General features: G+C 42.2%; 2 protein-coding genes across 6 annotated transcripts; both read right to left on the minus strand.

Annotated features, from left to right (window-relative positions):
• Positions 1-10: 10 nt before the first annotated feature.
• Positions 11-15,100, minus strand: clip1b (CAP-GLY domain containing linker protein 1b). Of its 3 annotated transcripts, XR_015097255.1 has the most exons (21): positions 14,976-15,100; positions 13,698-13,848; positions 13,071-13,594; positions 12,658-12,782; positions 11,599-11,800; positions 11,336-11,533; positions 10,902-11,005; positions 10,759-10,819; positions 9,523-9,627; positions 8,492-8,653; positions 8,304-8,399; positions 8,123-8,180; positions 7,906-7,991; positions 7,355-7,429; positions 4,914-4,999; positions 2,968-3,061; positions 2,719-2,884; positions 2,404-2,456; positions 2,223-2,326; positions 1,849-2,146; positions 11-1,700 (listed from the first exon to the last, which is right to left on the minus strand). XR_015097255.1 is itself a non-coding variant. In XM_086096734.1 (20 exons), the coding sequence occupies exons 2-20, from the start codon at positions 13,804-13,806 to the stop codon at positions 1,909-1,911; spliced, it is 2,646 nt and encodes an 881-aa protein (XP_085952860.1). In that variant the 5' UTR covers positions 13,807-13,848; positions 14,976-15,100; the 3' UTR covers positions 11-1,908. The 3 variants fall into 3 exon arrangements, 2 of the variants coding, with proteins under 2 accessions (XP_085952860.1, XP_085952861.1); XM_086096734.1 differs by having other exon boundaries at positions 11-2,146; XM_086096735.1 differs by lacking the exon at positions 9,523-9,627 and having other exon boundaries at positions 11-2,146.
• Positions 15,101-16,081: 981 nt separating this feature from the next.
• On the minus strand, positions 16,082-19,574 carry denr (density-regulated protein). 3 transcript variants are annotated; one of them, XM_086096673.1, is made up of 8 exons: positions 19,504-19,574; positions 18,710-18,804; positions 18,170-18,189; positions 18,010-18,095; positions 17,840-17,928; positions 17,639-17,755; positions 17,422-17,561; positions 16,082-16,409 (listed from the first exon to the last, which is right to left on the minus strand). In XM_086096673.1, the coding sequence occupies exons 2-8, from the start codon at positions 18,792-18,794 to the stop codon at positions 16,365-16,367; spliced, it is 582 nt and encodes a 193-aa protein (XP_085952799.1). In that variant the 5' UTR covers positions 18,795-18,804; positions 19,504-19,574; the 3' UTR covers positions 16,082-16,364. The 3 variants fall into 3 exon arrangements, with proteins under 3 accessions (XP_085952799.1, XP_085952800.1, XP_085952798.1); XM_086096674.1 differs by having other exon boundaries at positions 17,840-17,920; positions 18,011-18,095; positions 19,382-19,544; XM_086096672.1 differs by having other exon boundaries at positions 19,382-19,544.
• Positions 19,575-19,629: the final 55 nt, after the last annotated feature.

Raw genomic sequence — 19,629 nt, forward strand, 5'->3', positions numbered from 1 at the left:
AGGTCAGTGAAAGAGTGTACTTGCTGTTTGTATTGAACTGTTAAAAGAGCACATGTATAGTACAGTACATAGAAAAAGGGACATTTGACAACACATCCATAGAGACGCCCGTCATAAAACATGAATGCATCACGTACAAAGAGCACAAGTTTTTTTTCCTCCTATACAATAAATGAGGGCATCTTATTAACAGGGCAGAAAAATAATCATTTTTTACACTTTAGCTGCATGATGGCAGTGTGCGCACATTTGTCACAAAACAAGCTTCTGATCTGTATTATTTACAATTTTCAACATGAGTCACATTGTGGATAATAAAAACACCCGGAGATTCAATATGATCCAAAAAAGTTGTGTTTCATGACGACACTGATATGTTGTGGAAATCGGTTTCTGTTAGCATTAGGATGAAACTAATCAAGCTGTTTAGCTCAGCATGAAATCAGAGGGGGGGGGAAAAATACAATTTTGGTGTGAGTGAAAAACTGTTTCCAGAAAAAGCTATGCTAGCTTGTGGGTTTCCATTTCCACATTTTTATTAAGATATGTTAATTGGCTGTGCTTTACTATCATGCAAAATTAATTCATTCCCTTTTTCCTTCAGGCTTTGCACTAATACACTAAAGCTAAAACAAAAGAACAGCATCATACAGTGACCATTAGCATCACTGTGATACTTTAAGCTGAAAGTGATTAGATTTGAAATTCATACTTCAGACACAAAAAAAAAGGAACATATTTGTCAAGAATGGTCGCAGACACCGCGTTGACGCCGTTAAGAGTGCTTAAAGTGAACAGTGCAAAGACGGTGAGTTCATAGAGCTGCTACAGTAGAACGGAACCGCGCTAGCTAGCTTATGTGGCTGAGGATGTCCGCGAACATCAGTTTGGGGGGGGGGGGGGGGGGGGTTGTTTTTTGTTTAACAACAACTGGAAACAAAGTTTAAGAGCAATAAAAAGATTATTAAATATAAACGTGTCAATGCTAAAATGTGGGTTAAGAGCCAGATTAGTTTAGCATAGCAAGGATATTTATAATAATAATAAGTAAAATTAGTGAGCGTAGGAAAGGCTAGTCAAGTATTAATATAAAACGGTAAAATCATTGTTACTAAAGCGTTGGATTCATGGACTTGCTTCGCTCCAGCTCATGTCAATTTTTTGTGCTTTGATTCCTAAATGTGCTGTCGATGCAAATTAAAGTAGAAAATGGCGCAAGGGGACACACAAACGTTACGGAATTGCATAAAAACATGAGGTGCTTGGTTTATTCTTCAAAGACAAACTTACCCACGAGATTTTGTCCGACTGCTACCAAATTTTACTACGCAGATGGACGACGCTAAATATTCGCATTTTCGTCATTGTGGAGACTTTTGTGACGTTTGTGAATTGAGCCCCAGACGCCAGTAGACAAGAACGGAAAATTTAGTAGCCATGTCTATCATGACTCATGAGTAGACTCACAAAAAAATATCATAAGAAGCCAGTCATTCTAGGGAAATATTGGCCATTTCCCAGTGTCGTTAAAATGCTAATTTCCTAGGGCTTTTGTCCGATTGCTACGAAATTTGAATCTCATATACTAGACAGACAAAATGTTGGTGTTTTTGTGCGTGTGGGTAGAGCATAGTGGCGAAAAGATACAGGAAGCATGACATTTTGGTTTGAAGCAGCCATTTGAAGTGTTTCCAAGGGTCCTTTCAAAGAGAAACACCACCTTAAAATTTGATCTGAGGAAAAGCTCATTTGAGCCTCATATGATGTCGTCAAACAAGAGGTGAGACTTGATTGTTTGCTAGCCCAATAGGAATGTTTGCGAATGAACCGCAGTGGTCAAATACTTACATCGATATCGCACCGTGGCAGCTTATCGGGAGCGGTGCGGTTTTGCATCAGGGAAAGGGTCTAGAAGGTGCGGTCGTCGTTGCAGGACTCAGTGGCGTGGCCGAAGACCTCGCAGACGTCGCAGTAGGGCCGCTCGTTGTCGCGGTGGCCGCGGTAGCTGGAGTGCGGCACGGCGTCGGGACTCTGCGCCTGCGTGGGGCAGTCCTCCGTGTCGTGCAGGTCAAAGCAGTCGCAGATGTCGCAGAAGGGACGCGGCGGCGAAGGCTTCTTGTCATGCTTGGACTCTGCCAGCTCCACACTTAACCAAATAAGGATATTCTTATTTTTTTCCATTCATTTATGCATATGCTTTATGCATTATGGTGCGTTTTTACCCGTCCGTGCCGATGAACTCGGCCAGGGCCAGCTTCTTCAATTTGATCTTCAGCTCTTCGTTCTTGCGCTGCAGGTCGACGATAACGCTGTTCAGGAAGTTGATCTGGCGGGAGAAACGTTTGGTTAAACGTTCGTTTTGGTGACAATGGCGGCGACAGCGGGGATGGCCGTCCACCTCACCTGACCCTCGGCAAACTCCTTCTCCTCCCTAAGCTGCTCCATAGCCTTGTTGCCTGCAGGGGGCAGTGGCGAGTTAGTCAACAAAAACAGCCACTTCTATGGCCCATGCACATAGATCCACTTTATTAATGTGAGTCGACTGAACTTCACTAAGCGGCAACCTAGAAAGTGCATCATCATTTAATTATAAATGGTTACCCTTATATGTTTAGAATATAATGTAGGCAAGCACTAAACTAACAAGAGAAGATCTAATTCTAAAAGACAGGGTTCAAAAGTCTCAAGATAATGTTCTTTGGTCCGGCATTTCCGCACCTGAAAGCGGCTCCTCCCGCTCGCCATCCTCCGAGGCCGACCGTCCCATGAGCCTTTGCTCCAGGCCGCGGACGCGCTCCCGCAGCTGAGCCTTGTCGTGCTCTAGCGTGGCCACGGCCGAACGCAGCGTCTCGGCCGTGGCGTTCTGGCCTCGCAACGCCGCCACCTGACGTGAGAAAAGCGGGGAAACGGCGTGACGAGGAGGAAGAAGAGGATGATAATGTCGTGGCACTTTTTCTGAACAAGCACCTCATTCCTCAGCGTCTCCAGCTCACGCTCTTTGTCGTTGGCGACGATAACAAGAGAGTCCTGGATGCCAGAGTCTTCAGTGGACATCTTCTCTCTGCACAAAAAGCATTTAGATTCATATTTATACGTGTCTTCATTTTGATGAATATAAACGAACATCTCCATTTTGATTCCTTTTACTGTCTCCATTCATATGCAAAAGTCATATTTAAGGAATTGTTTCAACATTTTGAGTCATATTCATATTCAAATAATCTCATTTTAATTTTTTATAATTGTTGTTAAATTTGCAATATGGAACTTTTACCCACAATTTTTTTTTACAATAAGCTTTTTATTTAACCATTTATGACTGTAATGCCTTCTAATTAGTAGATTAACACCTTAGCTGTTCACAATGGGTACTCCTGCAAGTCTCTGGCTAATAGTTTTCAGACTGGATTCGGGTTAGAATTTCCCGCGCCCTGTCCGCGGATGTGACGTAATGTGCGTGGTGTGTATGTGAAGAACGGTATGTGCAGTTTCATTTTTCATCAGCAAGTGGCAATAGCGATTCGAAATTGAATATTCTACGTTCAGTAGCTTTACTAGCTTTAATAAAAATAAATATTTAATATTTAATATTTGGAGTCATGTTTGTCTCAATGTTTTATTCATATCTGCCACTATTTGAGCAATATCTATGTCACATTTTATAACGTTATCTTATTTTGATTTATATCAATCAATGTAGTCATATTTTGATTCACTTTTCTATCACCATTTTGATTCCTATTTATAGTCATTTCTGGACTATAAGCCGCTACTTTTTTCACTTGCATTCGACCCTGCGGCTAATACAAAGGTGCGGCTTATCCATCAAGGGGGCACACTATAAAGGAAGCGCAAGAGCTTACGGTCGGGTGCGGCTTATGTGTAACAAACTCGAGTATTCCCCAAATTTAGCTAGCGCTGCTTAAAGTCAGGTGCACCTTATAGTCCAGAAATTACTGCATGCCTTATATCGATACATATTCAAGTCTGTATGTGCTCAAATGTATTATATATAATCAAAACAACACAAAAAAATGAGAGGAATCAAGTTTTCATTGTAACAAACATCTGAGCTATAGCGACAAAAGCTGTTCTCACACTACAAAGCCACATTGACACACATACACACACACACGATGATGTCATTGCTGGAGCCAGGCAGCGCGAGGACGGCAATTACGTAACACCAGCAGAGTGATGGGAGGATGCAGGAAGTGTTTGATTGCTTTTTTTTTGTGACGATAGCTCAGCCAATTACATCCCAACTGCAGCTCTGACATCATGATGGTGGTGGGGGGGTTATCATGTAAAAACACGTGCATGTGCACACATACACACTTTCTAAAAATAAATCTGAACATCAGGCAGAGGATCAACACAAAAGCAACATGAATCATTTGCTACTTTGACTAAATAATTACTGCATTTTCTCAAAACGTGGCGGCCTCTGCTCTAATAGACACCATGCCTCAATTCATCTGCAGATGTGTCATCCCCCTTCAATAAATTAACGTCGCACTTTAGTGTATATATATATATATATATATATTTAAAAAAATTCAAAATAGTTAACAGCAAGAACAAGAAGCAGAAGTTCCCCAACTAAGCTGCAAGCGTATTTGTTGCTCTCACAGAGATTTTGTATGCTCCATTTGTATTAAAGTCGCAGTTCTTTGCTAGCTTATAGTATGCTAGCACTAACCTAAAATTATATTGTTTTGTTGAATAATATTGGTGTTTGAATATACAATGTTTAATTTTCCTTTAGGTGTCAAGTTTTACAGTAAACTTCAACTGGAAGCGACATGAAAATAGCTTGACGCAAGCACGCTGTGCCTCTAATTTGGAGAACTGCGCAAGCAAGAATCTGAAACCCCCCACGATGAACATAAAATCTATCAAATGGTACTTACACGTCCTTGTGGAAAAGATGCTGCTGCTCCCGAGCGAGATTTAGCTCCTCCTGGTATTTGCAATTCTGCTGCTTCAGCGTGTCCAGCTGCACACAAAAAACACGCGTGGAGGTCGGGAAACAGAATACAGCATGAATAAACCATACATGATGAGGCCACAGGACAACGCGGAAACATTTAGGTGTACTAATGAATGCATATGAATGACTAACACTTGAACGTCTATAAAAAATAAACTTTCAAACACGTGCAGCAGGAGTCAATAATTGATAAGCACTTTCATATTAGTGACTGTGCTGCGTCAGACACGTGTGCTTTTGTTTAACTACATGTCATTCACTTGGTAACATGAAATCAAGAGTTGACCCACAAAAAAAGAAACCATGCCTGAAAAGACACAGGAAGGCGGACATTTTGGTTTGAAGGTCTCATTTTGGCTTTTGTAGTGCCATCCAGAATTTTATATAAAATTCAGCCACCAAAGCCAGTTTCACATAGCAACATGAAATCAAGAAGCCATGCTGTAAGACACTGGTTCTCAACCCCGGTCCTCGAGTGCCCCCATCCAGCCTGTTTTCCATGTCGCCCTCAGGAAGCACAGCTGAGGATCGTTATCATGCTTCATGCAGAGCTTGCCGATTAGCTGATTGTTTGAAACACCTGTGTTGGCTGGAGGAGACATGGAAAACAGGCTGGTTGGTAAACTCGAGGACCGCGGTTGAGAACCACTGCTGTAAGACACACGAAGTCTGCCGCTTTGGTTTGAAGCGGATACGTCAGCCATTTTCAGGGCCCGACACATTTTTGTGAAAATTCAGCCCGAGAAGCCCGTTTCACTTGGCAACATGAAATTCCGCAGGCGAATTAATCACAAGCGAAACCGACAAGAAAAAAAAAAAGACTCAAGAAGCCATGCTGAAAAAGACAGGAAGTCATCCATTTTGGGTCTGAGCAGTTTTAGGGTTGTTTTTGCCATTTCCTGGGCACAGGAGCCACTGTCGCTGGTGCACTGTCAACCGTTTATCTTGGGCCGAACAGCTTCAGCCGTTGACAAGAACTTTATAGGACAGTTGTTACTGTGTCTATTAATGTACAGTAATTGCACTTGAAATCGTTTTTTTTTTTACATTGTCTTATTGTTTTTATACAATAGACTGCTCTTTTCTTTCGTAAAAACATGAAACCATGGCAAAATGCTGGGATTTTTTGAAGGGTTGAAACTGATATTAAATAAGTCACGTTTTGGTTTTTTAACTGGACAAGTAAAAAAAATGACTATAGACAACTCTGAACAAGAAAGAGACCATTTTAGCCATTAAAAAATAACATACGTAAATCTGTGTTTTTGCATCATATAGTTATCGTGTTGCAATGCTTCTGCATGTGGAGCTGCTGACTGACTTGTGGGAGTCCCTAGATGTTAGCCAGTATGCGTTAAAGAGGCTGTCGTACCTGGTAGCAAGGTGAGTACATGCCTCCGGAGTAAGCGTGACGCAGCCCTGCGACGTCCATACCTGCGCTGTAGCTCCCCCTGGCCCCGCTAAAAACAGAGCACCACTACGCCGGCACCAATAAAGTGCTCACCCCCCTACTAGCACCGCCAATACTGTACAACAGACTGCAAGGGAGCCGCTCGCTCCATCTCTCTCTCTCTGGCTTCAATTATGTAAGCTGGACTAAGACCCGCCTCCACCCTCCCGCTGCTGCTCACCCATTTAGTTTTAACGCCAGGATGGAAGCATCAGCTGATGTTCACACACATCCTAAACACTGAAGGTCACAAAATTATCATTTCTACCATGGCAGCACAGTAAGTGGCGATTAGCATGTTAGCTTCGCAAATGGGAGGTTTGTGTTTGAATGCCATTTCACAAACGGAGCAAGTAAAGCATTCTCTGTCTTAGCTTCTCAGCATAATGTCCCGATTAACAATAATTCATATTTTGTATTATTAAAAAATATGTATACTTTTTATTTTTATTTTTTTACCACATCTATGAATGACCTGCAACATCTGTTTTTCCACGCCTACTCTATTTGACTGGCCTTTCAAAATAACTCAACACATGGTCATTAATGCAAATAATAACCACATAAAATATTCACACTTTGGGCACAATTTGGAAATGTTTGCTTACAGTGACCTGGGAACTATTTTATATTGTGAAAAAATACATCTGTAATATGTCTCATTTGAAATGCCACTTGCCTAATATTTGTCATAATTACAATTAATGGAGATTTACACTGGTATCACTTTAACCATGGGACAGAATATTTATTTTTCTACTATTCACAGTGTCACATGAGGTGTGCCATGTGAGGATTACATCATCACACACTGCAGCGAACAGATTTAAGAGCATCGTCGCGAATGTGCTCGGCTGCTTTTAAAATGTGTGTAATGACTTCCGTGTGGACTGCATCCAATCATTTCTAACCTGCATTTCCAATGCCTTCTTCTCATTGGTCAGCTTCTCCAGGGACAGCGATGTCCCCTCCGACGTCTCGACGGCCTGTGCAGACAAGACGGCAAACACGTGACTGATTACGACTGCGTTGGCCGCCCGAGAACATGAAATAATGTGTTTTATGCTCTGTGTTCACTGGAGCGTGCATGGGAACGCGGAGTACGCCGGTCCCTGGGGGTGAAGGTGCTCCATTTAGAGCAAGGGGCCCCGATCAACGGGCTACACGAGAGTGAGTGAACACAATATTATATTTTATTGATCATTAAAGTCTAAAATAAGTTGAATCTTGGAAAATCAGGTGCATCCGCTTGTGCCTCGGTTAACACTGAGTTAATAATGCTGTCACGACAGCCTCGAGCGGCAGCTTGTGTGTCACTAAATGTCAGTGAGAACATTTCTTATTATTCCGATGGGACATTTTAATCCAAATGATGTGCTTATTTCCTTTGCACAACACGACAACAAGAGTCAAGTGCCACATCATTAAATTCATACACAGTGGAAGCAAATGTAAAAGTTACCCGAGTCAGCCGAGCCTTGAGTTCTTGTTCTCGGCACTGACTTCCCTCTTTCAGCTCCTGGAAGTCCTTCTTCCACTGCTCCGCTTCTGACAAAGAGCAAAAGCAGCCGTGTTAGTACACAAAGAGGCCCCCGGGGGGTAAAGGTAAGATAGCAGGTAAAGTGGTTGTAAACCGCAAAAAAAGGTTTTCAAGTGGGGCGAGGTGGTACATTGCTTACCTTGTGCTACCTTTGCCATCTTGGCGCTCTCCTGCTCAGCCTGCTGCAGTTTTAGTCTCTACAAAGGAGATAAGATGACCATGACGACAGTAACATTCTTTGACTTCAGTGGGCATGAATGAGCTTCGTGAACCAAATGGCTCCTAATGGACGCCACTTCAATTGCACTTTTTTTTCTTACTAAGCTGCTCAGCTGCTGTTGTAGCGAGTCCTTATCATCCTGCATGGACCGAAGCTCCTTGTGTTTGCTCTCCAAGTCCACGCTCAGCTCGCTGATCTGCGGTAGCAAACATGCACGCGACATGTTTGCCATAGATATCAATATGATATGATTTAGGTATTGAGGAGCCATTTTACAAATGAGCCCACCTTCTTCTCCTGTGACTGGGCTTGGGCCTTGAGGCTTGCTAGCTGCTGCTGGGAGAGCGACACCGCGTCCTCCTTTTGTAGCGACGCCCGAAGACGCAGCTGCAAGTCCGACACTTCCCGCTCCAGCTCCATGATGCGCGAACGCTCCGACACTGTGGCCACCTGCATGGCAAGGGGAACAAGTCCTCTTTTACACTGCTCAAATGGATGTGAGCGACATGCTAGCATTAGCAGTGGCTAATGGCTGAGTGGCGAAAACAAAAATTTGTGAACAATGTAACCTTGTTTTTGTTGATTTAACACGCTCAGAAAAGTCAAGACTAAAACCGAATCACATGAAAATGTAGTCTATATTTCCCAAGGGAAATAATGTAAATCAAATTAATCTGTTCCATACATCCAAAAAAGTGTGGAAAAGAGAATAATTATAGTTTAAAAACCTGGAAACGATATTAAATTAATATATATGGCTATCGAAACGAAGAAACGAACACTTAACATCACTTTCATCTTGACTGAAGAATCTTGATAGGGAATGAAAAATGGGAAAGAAAGGAGGAGTGTGTTATCGTTTATAGGGGAAATCGGCCATTTTTATTTTTGGCCAACTTGGCCACGTGTTCCTTCTTTGGCACTTGGAACTGTCTTTTGGCTCTGTGGTGGCGGATTGAGCAGTCACCCTCAATAAATAAGCAAAAAATAAATAAAAAATACTAGCTTGCTCTTACACAACATGCAACATCTTTAAGTTAAGTTTTGTCAAAGGCACTGCTATGGAACAGGGTGTTAAAGTTGAGTTAGTACTTAAGTTATAACAGGTAGGACAGCCGGTGATTCACTGGGCACTGTGTAAAAGTTAAAGGCGGGTAAATGCCAGAGCTCCAATGTGCTAATTTTGCTGGATCACTGTGTGAAAGAGTAATCCGACAACCCTATTTAGCGTCAAACTAGCATTATTATCCCTGTAAAGGCTTTTTTTTTTTTTTTTTTTAATAAAGCTCAAGTACTGGGCAGCCATTTTGAGATTTTACCCTGGTGTCCTCTAAATCCCGCTGGAGTTTGTCGGCTTTGGTCTTTTCAAAGAGCAGGCTCTGCTCAAGCTCCTTAATGCAGACGTGCTCCAGGCGGATCTGCGTCTGTTAGCGCGAGAGAGCGAGAGAGAGAGAGAGAAAGAAGCAAGAAAGGGGCTAACTTGCATGCTTTAGGCCACATGAACACAAAAGAGCAGCACAGAGGAAGCACTCCGTCACACAGTAAAACGTTGCGACATGCTGACATGAACAAGGCGTATATGCCAGCGGCTAATTTACTGACGACGAGAGTAGACAAAAGAGAAGACCGTCTGGTTAGGTGACAGGTAAGGCGGCAAGTGGGATGACAGGTAAAGTTGACTAGTAAGGGGCGAGATAAGATGACTGGTAATGTTGTCAGAAACGTGACAGGTGAAGTGGAGCATGAGGTAACAGGTGAAGTGACAGGTAAGGTCGTAGGTCACATGACAGGCAATGTGGAAGATATGATTGGTAAGGTAATATGAAGGTGAGCAAACAGTCCGTCTGCCTTTGTCTTCTCTCGGCAGTGCGAAATTAGCTTTGAAAAGACAAGGAGGTGTCAAGAGGAGGACGTATAATAGTCTCCCATGCATGTAAATGAAGCAGGAATGGACGACCGTTTAACAAAGTACAGCTACAACTTTGAAGGAAGCATCTATCTGAAATCAAGTGTAGCTGAGAGAAAAAAAAACTAAATTGAATGGCAACAACCTGTTTTTTTCTGATGGGAAAATGAAGGGACGTGTTTAATCATCGAAAGTGAGTGAAGTGGCATCTATTAGAGTAGAAAGTGGGAACGTTTGTGCTCAAGTGTCACTTTTCATTTTTATGGTGGGCCAGGTCATTTGCAGTTGTCGTAAAAAAAAAGAAGAAGAAAAACCTCAAAAATGTCAAATTAAACAACAACAAAAATGTGCATTTTGTTGTTTGTATTTTTTATTTACAAATTTATTAACCAATAATTTGATCAAATACAGTTAAGTCCAAATTTGTACATTTTCACTTTGTTGCAAGCAACACCTTAGCTGTGTGTTGTTTTTAGTACTGTAAAGTGACCCTGTTAGAAGAGTTTGATGTGGAAGAAGAAGCCTAATAAACAGCTTTGACGATGAAGATTCCCTTCAGTCATCTTGAGGTGGATTCATGTTTTATGAGGCATGAGTTTTTAAACTGGGCTTCATGAAAAACAGATGAATTACGTAACTAAAAAGTTACCTCCAGGTCGCCTTTGGTGATGCACGCCTCCTCCACGCGAAACTGCAGGTCTTCTACTTTCCTGGTCACGGAAGAACAAAATAGTCAAGAAGACTTTCATGCCTACAAAAGTTTTAAGTGACCGCGCACCCTAGAGTGCAGACCTTCTCTCCTCCTCCAGCTGATTAAGAAGCTCCACTTTGTCCCGGTCGGCTGCTTCCACCATCGACCTCAGCTGGTCCAGCTTGGCCTCTGTCTCCACAGCATACTGACACACAGACACACACGCGTATATTCAGTCAGGTGGCTCATTGTCTCATGCGCACGGAATAGGTCAAAATTGGACTCAAATATAAGTCAAAAGTAGTCCTCCTCATAATTACGTAAGTACTCAGTGACAAAACTACTAGTAATGTACTGGGTAACTGATGAGTAACTTTGGATTTTACTATGATTTTTATTTTGTCGTTTTGAATAAAAAGGAAGTTGTATATTACAGGATTACTGCATGCGACCTGAACAAACTTGATAAATTGATCTTTGACTTGTTAAAATAGAATTTGTATTTGTGCAACCGCTGCCCTGGCCTATCACATACCTGATCACGGCCTTTCCTCAACAGGGCTAGCTCCTGCTGCACCTCCCCAGCGTGGCTGGTGGCCTTGGCCACTTCACAGCGTTCCAGGTCGCGTTCGGCCAACAGCTGCTCGATGTGCTGCTGCTTCTCCTTTAGCGCCTCCTGCAGCGCTGTGGTGCCTGAGATTTTGCGAGCGTACCTGGCCGACGTCTCTGTCAACTGAGCAAGAAATGGAAAAATCACAATTAAAAATTCACGTTGGCAGAAAAATGGCGTCGTCTCACCAGTCCCGCTCGGCTGGGTTTGCCGCTGACGGAGGAGGCGGTGGAGCTGATCGAGCTGATGGAGGAGGCGCTCGGGCTCCTTTTGAGGAGGGACTTCCGGCGGGAGCTCCTAACTTTGGTCGGCGTGGTGCACGGGAAGCCGATCCGCGTCACCTTGTGGACAGGAGCGAAGAGGCCATATCGGGGCATGCACTGAAAGTACCTGAGCGGGTTGAGGGAAGGACACACAACACAATGAGGATGTTTGCATGATGGAAAAATATAATTATGGGTTCAGATTGAGATTTAAAGGAGAGGTCAACCTCAAACATTTCTTGACAATAATATGTTATATGTGACCTTACTGGTCTAAACATTTGTGGATATGAGTTATGAAGAAAAAATCAATTGTTTTCAATTGTTTTGATCAATCTCAGGCGGCCATTTTGCCAGTTGCTCTGAGCTCAGGCAACGACCAATCACAGCTCACCTGTTTTCTGAAGCTGAGCTGTGACTGGTCGTTACCTGAGATCTGAGCAACTGTGATGTCAGTTTCACTCGACAGCAAGTGGCAAAATGGTGATAAAAACTGCTGGATTTTGCTGCTTAAATCATATTCCACAAACACAATATTAACCAGAATACCGATTTTAGACTCGTGGAGCTGCATAGAACATATTATTGTCAAGATTTTTTTTGTTTGTGTGTGTGTGTGGGGGGGGGGGGGGGGCACTTCCCCTTTAATAACTGGAAACCATAGGAAATTGTAATTATCTGTCTTGTCACCATCATATAGTTGAGCGGTTAAATAATACAAAAAAAAACATTTAAGTAAAATGTATTGCACATGAAAGTTAAATAAAAAATAATTGTACAGTTCTAATCACTCAGTCCTGTCTTATGCAGTAGTGACCTGGGGCGGAGTTAAAGCGTCGTGACAAAGTGAGGGCTACTCAGTGTTGCTAACTTAGCAATAGTGTTCCTAAACTGCAACCAGCAAAAAATCGAGTAACTTTTTGAGGGATTATCAGTGACTTGACTCACGTGTGCATGTGAAGTACAAGTGGGTGTAATGTGTACCTGGTGCCAGCTACCGCCCCGTCGTTCTTGCCCAGAGGCTCGTCCAGCTCCACGCCGCACCAATCCCCTTTGGCGAAGTCCGTTTCACCCAGAAAGCGCACCACTCCCGCCTTGGTCCCACCCACCTGACCATAACAGACATAATGTAAACTAAGAGAAAATTCCATTTGGATTACTGGCTGTTTTTTTCCATTTGAGCATGCAGAATTTTTTTTTAGTAGTTTTCTGATTTCTTCAAGTGAGACTCGTTACTGCTCTGATAATGTGTCACTTTATTTTGATTTTTTTTTATTTATGTCTTGCTACTTGAGGTCAAATTGCAAGTCTATGTAAATGCAGTAAATGCTTAAACGGCTTTCAATGGAGTGTAGATAGAATTTTTTTTGTTTTTTTTGTGTGCGTGTCAATCATACCAGGACACGATCTCCTCTCCTGAGTTCCCGCTTGCTCTTTTTCATGGAATCCGTGTCAGAGACGTTGGACATCGACTCAGTGGATTGGACTGTTCGGTTCAGCGTGCCAGTTATCTTCCCACTGGGAGGAATATTCCTTAGGTTTTCCGTTGACGGCGTCCCAACTGGTGCGGTGTCGCTTCCTGCTTGCGTGGGCTTAGCCTGCCCCCCGTTGGCTTCCTTCTCCGGCAGTGGCATTCTGGACAGCTTGGAGGGCCGCGTGAAAATTCCCCTGCCGTCATCGCACTGGAAGTAGCGCACACCCGCCACTGAGCCGTCGTTTTTGCCGATGGACTCGTCCAGAACGATGCCCGCCCACTGGCCCGGGGCGAACTGCGTGTTGCCCACAAACTGGACGTGGCCTGGCTTGTTGCCATTAACCCAGACCCGTTCCCCCATCTGGAAGTCGGCGACACCATCCTGGCCAGGGGAGGTGGCGCTGCCACCGGGGGGCTTCTCAGAAGCTGGAAGCGGCTTTGGAGTTCCTGCAATGGGAGTTTTCAAGATTTTTATGAGGATCATTTAGGGCGGAGAGTTTCAACTGTTGTATAAAAGTCTGATTAAGGTAATCATCTCTTGGGTTCTTACCTGAGAAAGGGGTGGTCTTTATGGTAACTACAGGTGGACGGCCTATTTTAGTGGGAGGCTTGAGCCCACTAACTTTACTCGCTGTACTCATGGCTCCTGCTTTGTCCATCTTATGGAGGGGAGTCCTTCCCGACCGTGTGATTGTTGGGACCTGAAACGTGCATAATGTTTTAATTCATATTTTTCTGTGCATGTTAAATCTATTGTGGGAAATGTGAAAGAAAATAAATAAAAAAGCAGATAGGCATTACAGTCAGATCAGGGCTAGATGTTTTATTTTATTTTACTTGTTTTTTTTAATAAGTCCTCACGTCCACTTTATGCCATCGGAGAAGCCTAAATGGCTGCAAGAGGTACTTGACCCGGCAAAAGATATCTTATATGACAATTAATACAAAAATATTGTTTAATTTTGGCAAATGTAAGTGTTTGTAGAAGTGTGATTGTAAGACATTTTACAGAAGGGGAAAAAATGTCAGCTGGGCATTTAATGTTTTGGTTATGTCATTGTGTTGTTTACAATTATTGTGACCTGCTATAGCCTCTGCATAAATCATATTATTCTAAAGTAACAGTACTGTTACTTGAGTACAATTTGTGACCCACTTCTAATTTGGTGTTTTGCCCTCCACCACTGACACTAGCGCGCCATACCTTTCTCTGCATCTATTTTTTCAGCCAACAGCTCAGTAAGGTCCGAGTGGGCCAGTAGGTGAATGGTGAAACGCGAATATGCGGGAGTACACTGTATACAACCGCTGCAGGAAATGTAATTCAGTAACTCCATCGACAAATCTCTGCTCGCTAACCCCGCCCAGCCAGCGCGCTCATATCAAAATAACGAGCAGCCCCCTGACCCGTCAAATGGCCCTGATGTCAGCCTCCAACTACTTTTTACGAGTCCAAATTATGTTTCCACACGTCAGCCATACATACAAATATAAAGGAATGAGTTGTGTTTGTGTCGAGAGTCGTGTTGGACTGACTTTCAAGAGAGTTAAACGCAAAAATAGGCTAAGCCTCCACGCAAAAGGTGTCTTTTCACAATTAAAATGGCGTCTCAATGGCGACGTTTTTAACTCATTTTATGCTATTAGTCCCTTTTGTGTGAGTGCAATTACCGGGCTAGCTAGCAACAGATTAGCAAAAAAAAAAAAAAAGGCGTAAACCAACAGGGGACGACTTGGAATAATAAATGACAGCGTGTCGCCGCTTTGGATGTGACAGCTACGTCAAAGGAGGACGCGAGTGTGGCAAAGTGTCGCCGTGAACGCTTACTTGCTGCCAGCCGGGGTGGATGCTGCCGAGTACCGTTACATGACATGTTTTTCCAGGCAGGGAGCCTTTTCCCTCTCCTCTTCTTCCTCTTCTGGCTCGGTCCCGCCTAGCATGACGTCATAGGCTTACTCCACGCCGCCTTCAGGAACTCGGCTGGAAGCTCGGTCATCTTCCAACTACCAAATCGGAGCCCAAACTTCGCGGTGTAGGTTCACGTACTTGTGCGCACTTTGGACTACTAGGCACAATTAATGCAGTTTTGCCTCATCAGTAACATATAGTAGTCCCATTGGTATGCAAAGTTGTCCTTTTTTCTTTTAATGTGCGTGTGTGTGTGTGTGTGGGGGGTGCTTGACTCATTTGGCCATTTTCTTCATTAAAAAGTTAATATTTTGTTCAGATTTTTTTTTTATAACGCGTTATGTCATCTTCAGTCAACAAGTGGCAAAATGAGTTATTAAAGTCATTAATTGCTAATGAAAAATAATGAAGTTATCACAATTATAGACAAAATATATTCTTACTGCTGAAAATGGCTAAATGAGTCAAGTATCCCTTAACCTGGATATGGAATAAATAAAATACTCAGTTAACTCACTAGAGTTTAAGATCATTTAGTTAGCTAATATGACCTTTATTGCTGGCGTTAGGTGGCTTCCTCATGTCCAAAACCATCACTTTACAGTGAAATTAACCAGATTCGGACACAATTTGACTTAATTTATCAATGGATAAATGAACTTACAGTGCAAATAACAGTTTTTCTTTTGAAAACAAAAAAATCTGTTAATAGGTAAATTTGTAAATAGCAACTATGTGAGAAAACACTGTAATGGACAGTAAAGTTTATTTGTACTTGTGTACTTTAGTACATTTTAGGGTCTGTAGTGTCTCACTTTTATTCAGTACTTCTACTTTTCCTTACCATATATATTTTTTTAATCTGTACTTCTACTTCAGTCCAATGTGAGTGCCTTTTTTTTTTTAACCTCTTGTCTACTGGGAATTGTATCGACCAAAAAATTGTTAATGTAATCATCTGCATCATTAACAAACCCGCAGACATTTAAGCTCAAAGGCAGCAGGTGAGAACAGATGAGCAACCCTGAAAAGAAATGTTTTTAATGGTTTGAACAAGGGGAAAATCAGAATCTATGAGCCTACACTTTCGCTTGAGGGAACAAGTGTGCGGAAGGGCTGACATGACACGACGCCTTTTAGCGGGAAAATGAACGAAACCAAAAGAAATTTCAAGTGAGTGGCCAGGTGGTGCGCAGCGTTTTATGTACAGTAAATAAAATAGGTATAAAATGGCGTTAAGGTGTACATTTGGCCGAGTTGTCGTTTCAGGTCACATCCATTTTTCAGTAAAAGTGCACATTTTGGTCTTCACTTCTTCACCTCGCCCAAATCGTCGATGCTCTCGTCATCCACCTAAAAAAACACAACACATTTTTTGTTTTGTTTTTTTCCCTTTAATTTTTAGCTTCTTTCTATAAGGTTAGCAACGTTGAGCTAACTTTACTATTGCTAGCTCGTCCGTGCTTCAATAAATACCCTTAGCCAGGCTAAGCTTTTTTTCTATACACAGCCAGTTTGAGCCAATTAATCTACAGGTAAACGGCCTGAACTTCTTTGTATACAGTTAGCCAGTGAGAGCTAATTTAGTAAGGGTTATCTAGTCTGAGCATCTTTATTTACAGGTAGCCAGTTTAAAATCCTTTAGTTAGCTAGTCTGAAGGCCAGTTTGAATTAGTTTAGCAACAGTTTCAAGTCCCTAATGCTTCCAAAAAAAACAAAAGGATCCGGATTGAATTATTTTAGCAACGGTTAGCTCGAGTGAGCTTGTAGTTGGCCAGAGTGTGATCATTTATCGATGATTAGCTAGTCAAAGCTTCTTTGTATACAGTTAGGCAATTTGAGTTAATTTATCGGCAGTCAGCTGAGTGTCTATTTAGAGGTATGGTTCATTAGTCTGAGTTAGTTTAGCAATGATTAGCTTGTCTGAACTCGTTTATATAGTTAGCCAGTTTAAGATCGAGTTACTGTGACATTAATTTGTAGTTGACCAGTATGAGTTAATCAAGTTAACTTGTCTTGAGTTTTGCAGTCTACATTGAGCCAGTTGAAGAAGCTCATTTAGTTAACTCGGTTTGACTTAATTTAACGAGAGTTAACTTGTCTGAACTTCTACAGTTAGCTAGCCTGGACAACTTAATATTTACTTTAAGTAACTTTAGACACAGCTAGCTAGCTCGTTGTATTTTATATACAGTTTATTGTTTTGTGTACCATTAGCTAGCTGGACAAACATTAAATACTGTTATTTTGAACTACTCATTAGGGCTATTTGATAGCTATTTCGATAGCATGAAGCATGCGATAAGACAGTGCGTCGTACTTGTTGTCCAATACACTGATTATTTATTACTTGATATATAGTCACCTCGGGCCACTTCTCTTGAATGACGTCGATGATGTCGTCGGTGAAATCTCCCTGAATGATGATCTCGTCCTCGGCCGTAACGGAGGCGCCACAGGAGAACTTCTGAGCAAAGAACCGCTGAGCCTCTTTCAGCTCAATGTCTGTAGACCATCACCAACTAATTACACTGTGTTTCAAAAATACACGTGGCGCAAATGCATTCTAGCAACAAACTCACCAAAAGTTGCCAGGCCGCACACCCGCGTCACATATTTTTTCTTGGCCCGCGGGATTTTTGCTATCGTCACCTTCTGAGGCACCGTCTTCTTCTTCTGTTTGATCTGACCTCGCCCGCCTGGAGAGCAAAGCAACAAGTAAGCGCAATGGAGGCAGCAGAGGACGGAATTCACTCAGTCCCGACTGCTGCTGCTGCTCAAACCTCTCTTCTGCTTTTTCTTCTCCTCCTCCTCGCCAGCAGGGGGGACATCTCCAGCCTCGGGGTTCTTTTTGGGGGCTTTGGCTGCGGGGCCAGTTGGACAGAAGGACACAATGCAAACTGTTAACACCAATGTCTAATAGAAGAAAAAAAAAAAACTTTATTGACACTCACCGAGAGTCATCCGGGCAAAAACATCGGGGAAGTTCTTCTCCAGCCACTGCCGACATTTGGCTGGCTCGGGCATGTACTCGCAGTACTGTCATGTAATAGATTACAATTAATAATGTAACATACACAGCGTACAGAGTATTCAATGCATGTTACACTCACTTCTGAAGGCAGAGAGCACACTGCGCAGGGAAGGGAAGAAAAAGAAAAAATCTTAGCTATTGCATCACAGACAAGATCATGACGGCCCGCTAACTTGATGCTAACACCGAATGCAAAATTCATAAATGGACTAAAAAAATACTAACGAAATTAAAAACAGAGTGACATTAGGCTCAAATGTGACCAAACCCAGAACACAGGTGAGAAGTTATATTTGCTTAAGGTGTCAGCCTTCTTGGATAGCTGAAAAATTGTAGATTTATCTACGTAATTCTTATTCCACCTGTCCAATGTTAAGCAAAACATTTGTGTTTAAACTAAAACGGGCACATGATAAAACATTATTACAAAGAAACTTTTTGACTAGTTGGTACAATGGCTCCTCTCACTTCACAGCTGTGATGGTAGCGTAAGCAGAGCAAATCAGCAGGCACATGCTAGGCCTATACACAACAGAACCCGCTTTAAAAAAAGAATTTACAAACAAACCTAATCGCTCAGTTCTACATATACATCTATTTAAAAAATATATATATATACCTCCACAGTAAAGAACTTTCAATGGGTACTTTGAATCAGGATCAACCATTTCATGATCTGTAGACTCCATCTCAGTAGTTGCCATCACAAAATGTCTGGGGGAACACAGATATTAAACATTCATTCACCTTTGTGAAAATGTCAAATCCTGTTAGATAAACTGTCAAAAATAAACATGTTTGTGTGCGTACTTATAATATATATATATATATATATATATATATATATATATATATGTTATATATATATATATATATAATAAAATAAATACATATAAATATAGAAATTTCCCAGAGACCTCAAAACATTCAACCGGAAATGTATATTGATTTTTTTTTTTTATGTACTCGTAGGCTGTTTTGATTATGATGAAGTTTATCTTTAGCCTCCTCGGTAGCATCCACAGCTAAATGAATAAGCTTGAGCCGGCCAACAAGGGTCCGTAAAAACTGCCAAAATTGAATAGCATTTTAATAAAGTACAACGGTAGAGTTGTATTCACGCTATGACTATCGTAAATTAGCTTTTCAAACCACACATGGCCACGTTAAAGCAACTGTTTCTCCAGCCTTGTGTACTGTTGAGTCACACAGCTGTCACCGTTAGCATCTCGTTAGCTTAGCAGGCTAACCCATCTACCATAAACTCAAGAGAAACAATCGCGTTACGCACCCCGCAGAATATCCGTTAAAACCGATTTCTCCTCGATAACAACGTTGGCATTGTTGGCGTTAATGGACGCTTCAAAAAGTCATTATTTTTCTGCAGGTGTTAACGTAGTTTAGTTCGCGTACTTTGAGCACGCCTCGCTCGCAGCTCTTTTCTCGCTCGTGTGATGGAGTAGTAGCAGTCTAGCAGACGAAAGAGGGCTTCCTGGCATTAGCGCCCCCTGTATTCTTGGAAGACCGCAATGCATCGTG

Source organism: Leptonotus elevatus, chromosome 15 (genome assembly GCF_054856555.1).
Source record: "Leptonotus elevatus isolate MCC_2025b chromosome 15, RoL_Lele_1.0, whole genome shotgun sequence".
NCBI classification, from domain to species: domain Eukaryota; kingdom Metazoa; phylum Chordata; class Actinopteri; order Syngnathiformes; family Syngnathidae; genus Leptonotus; species Leptonotus elevatus.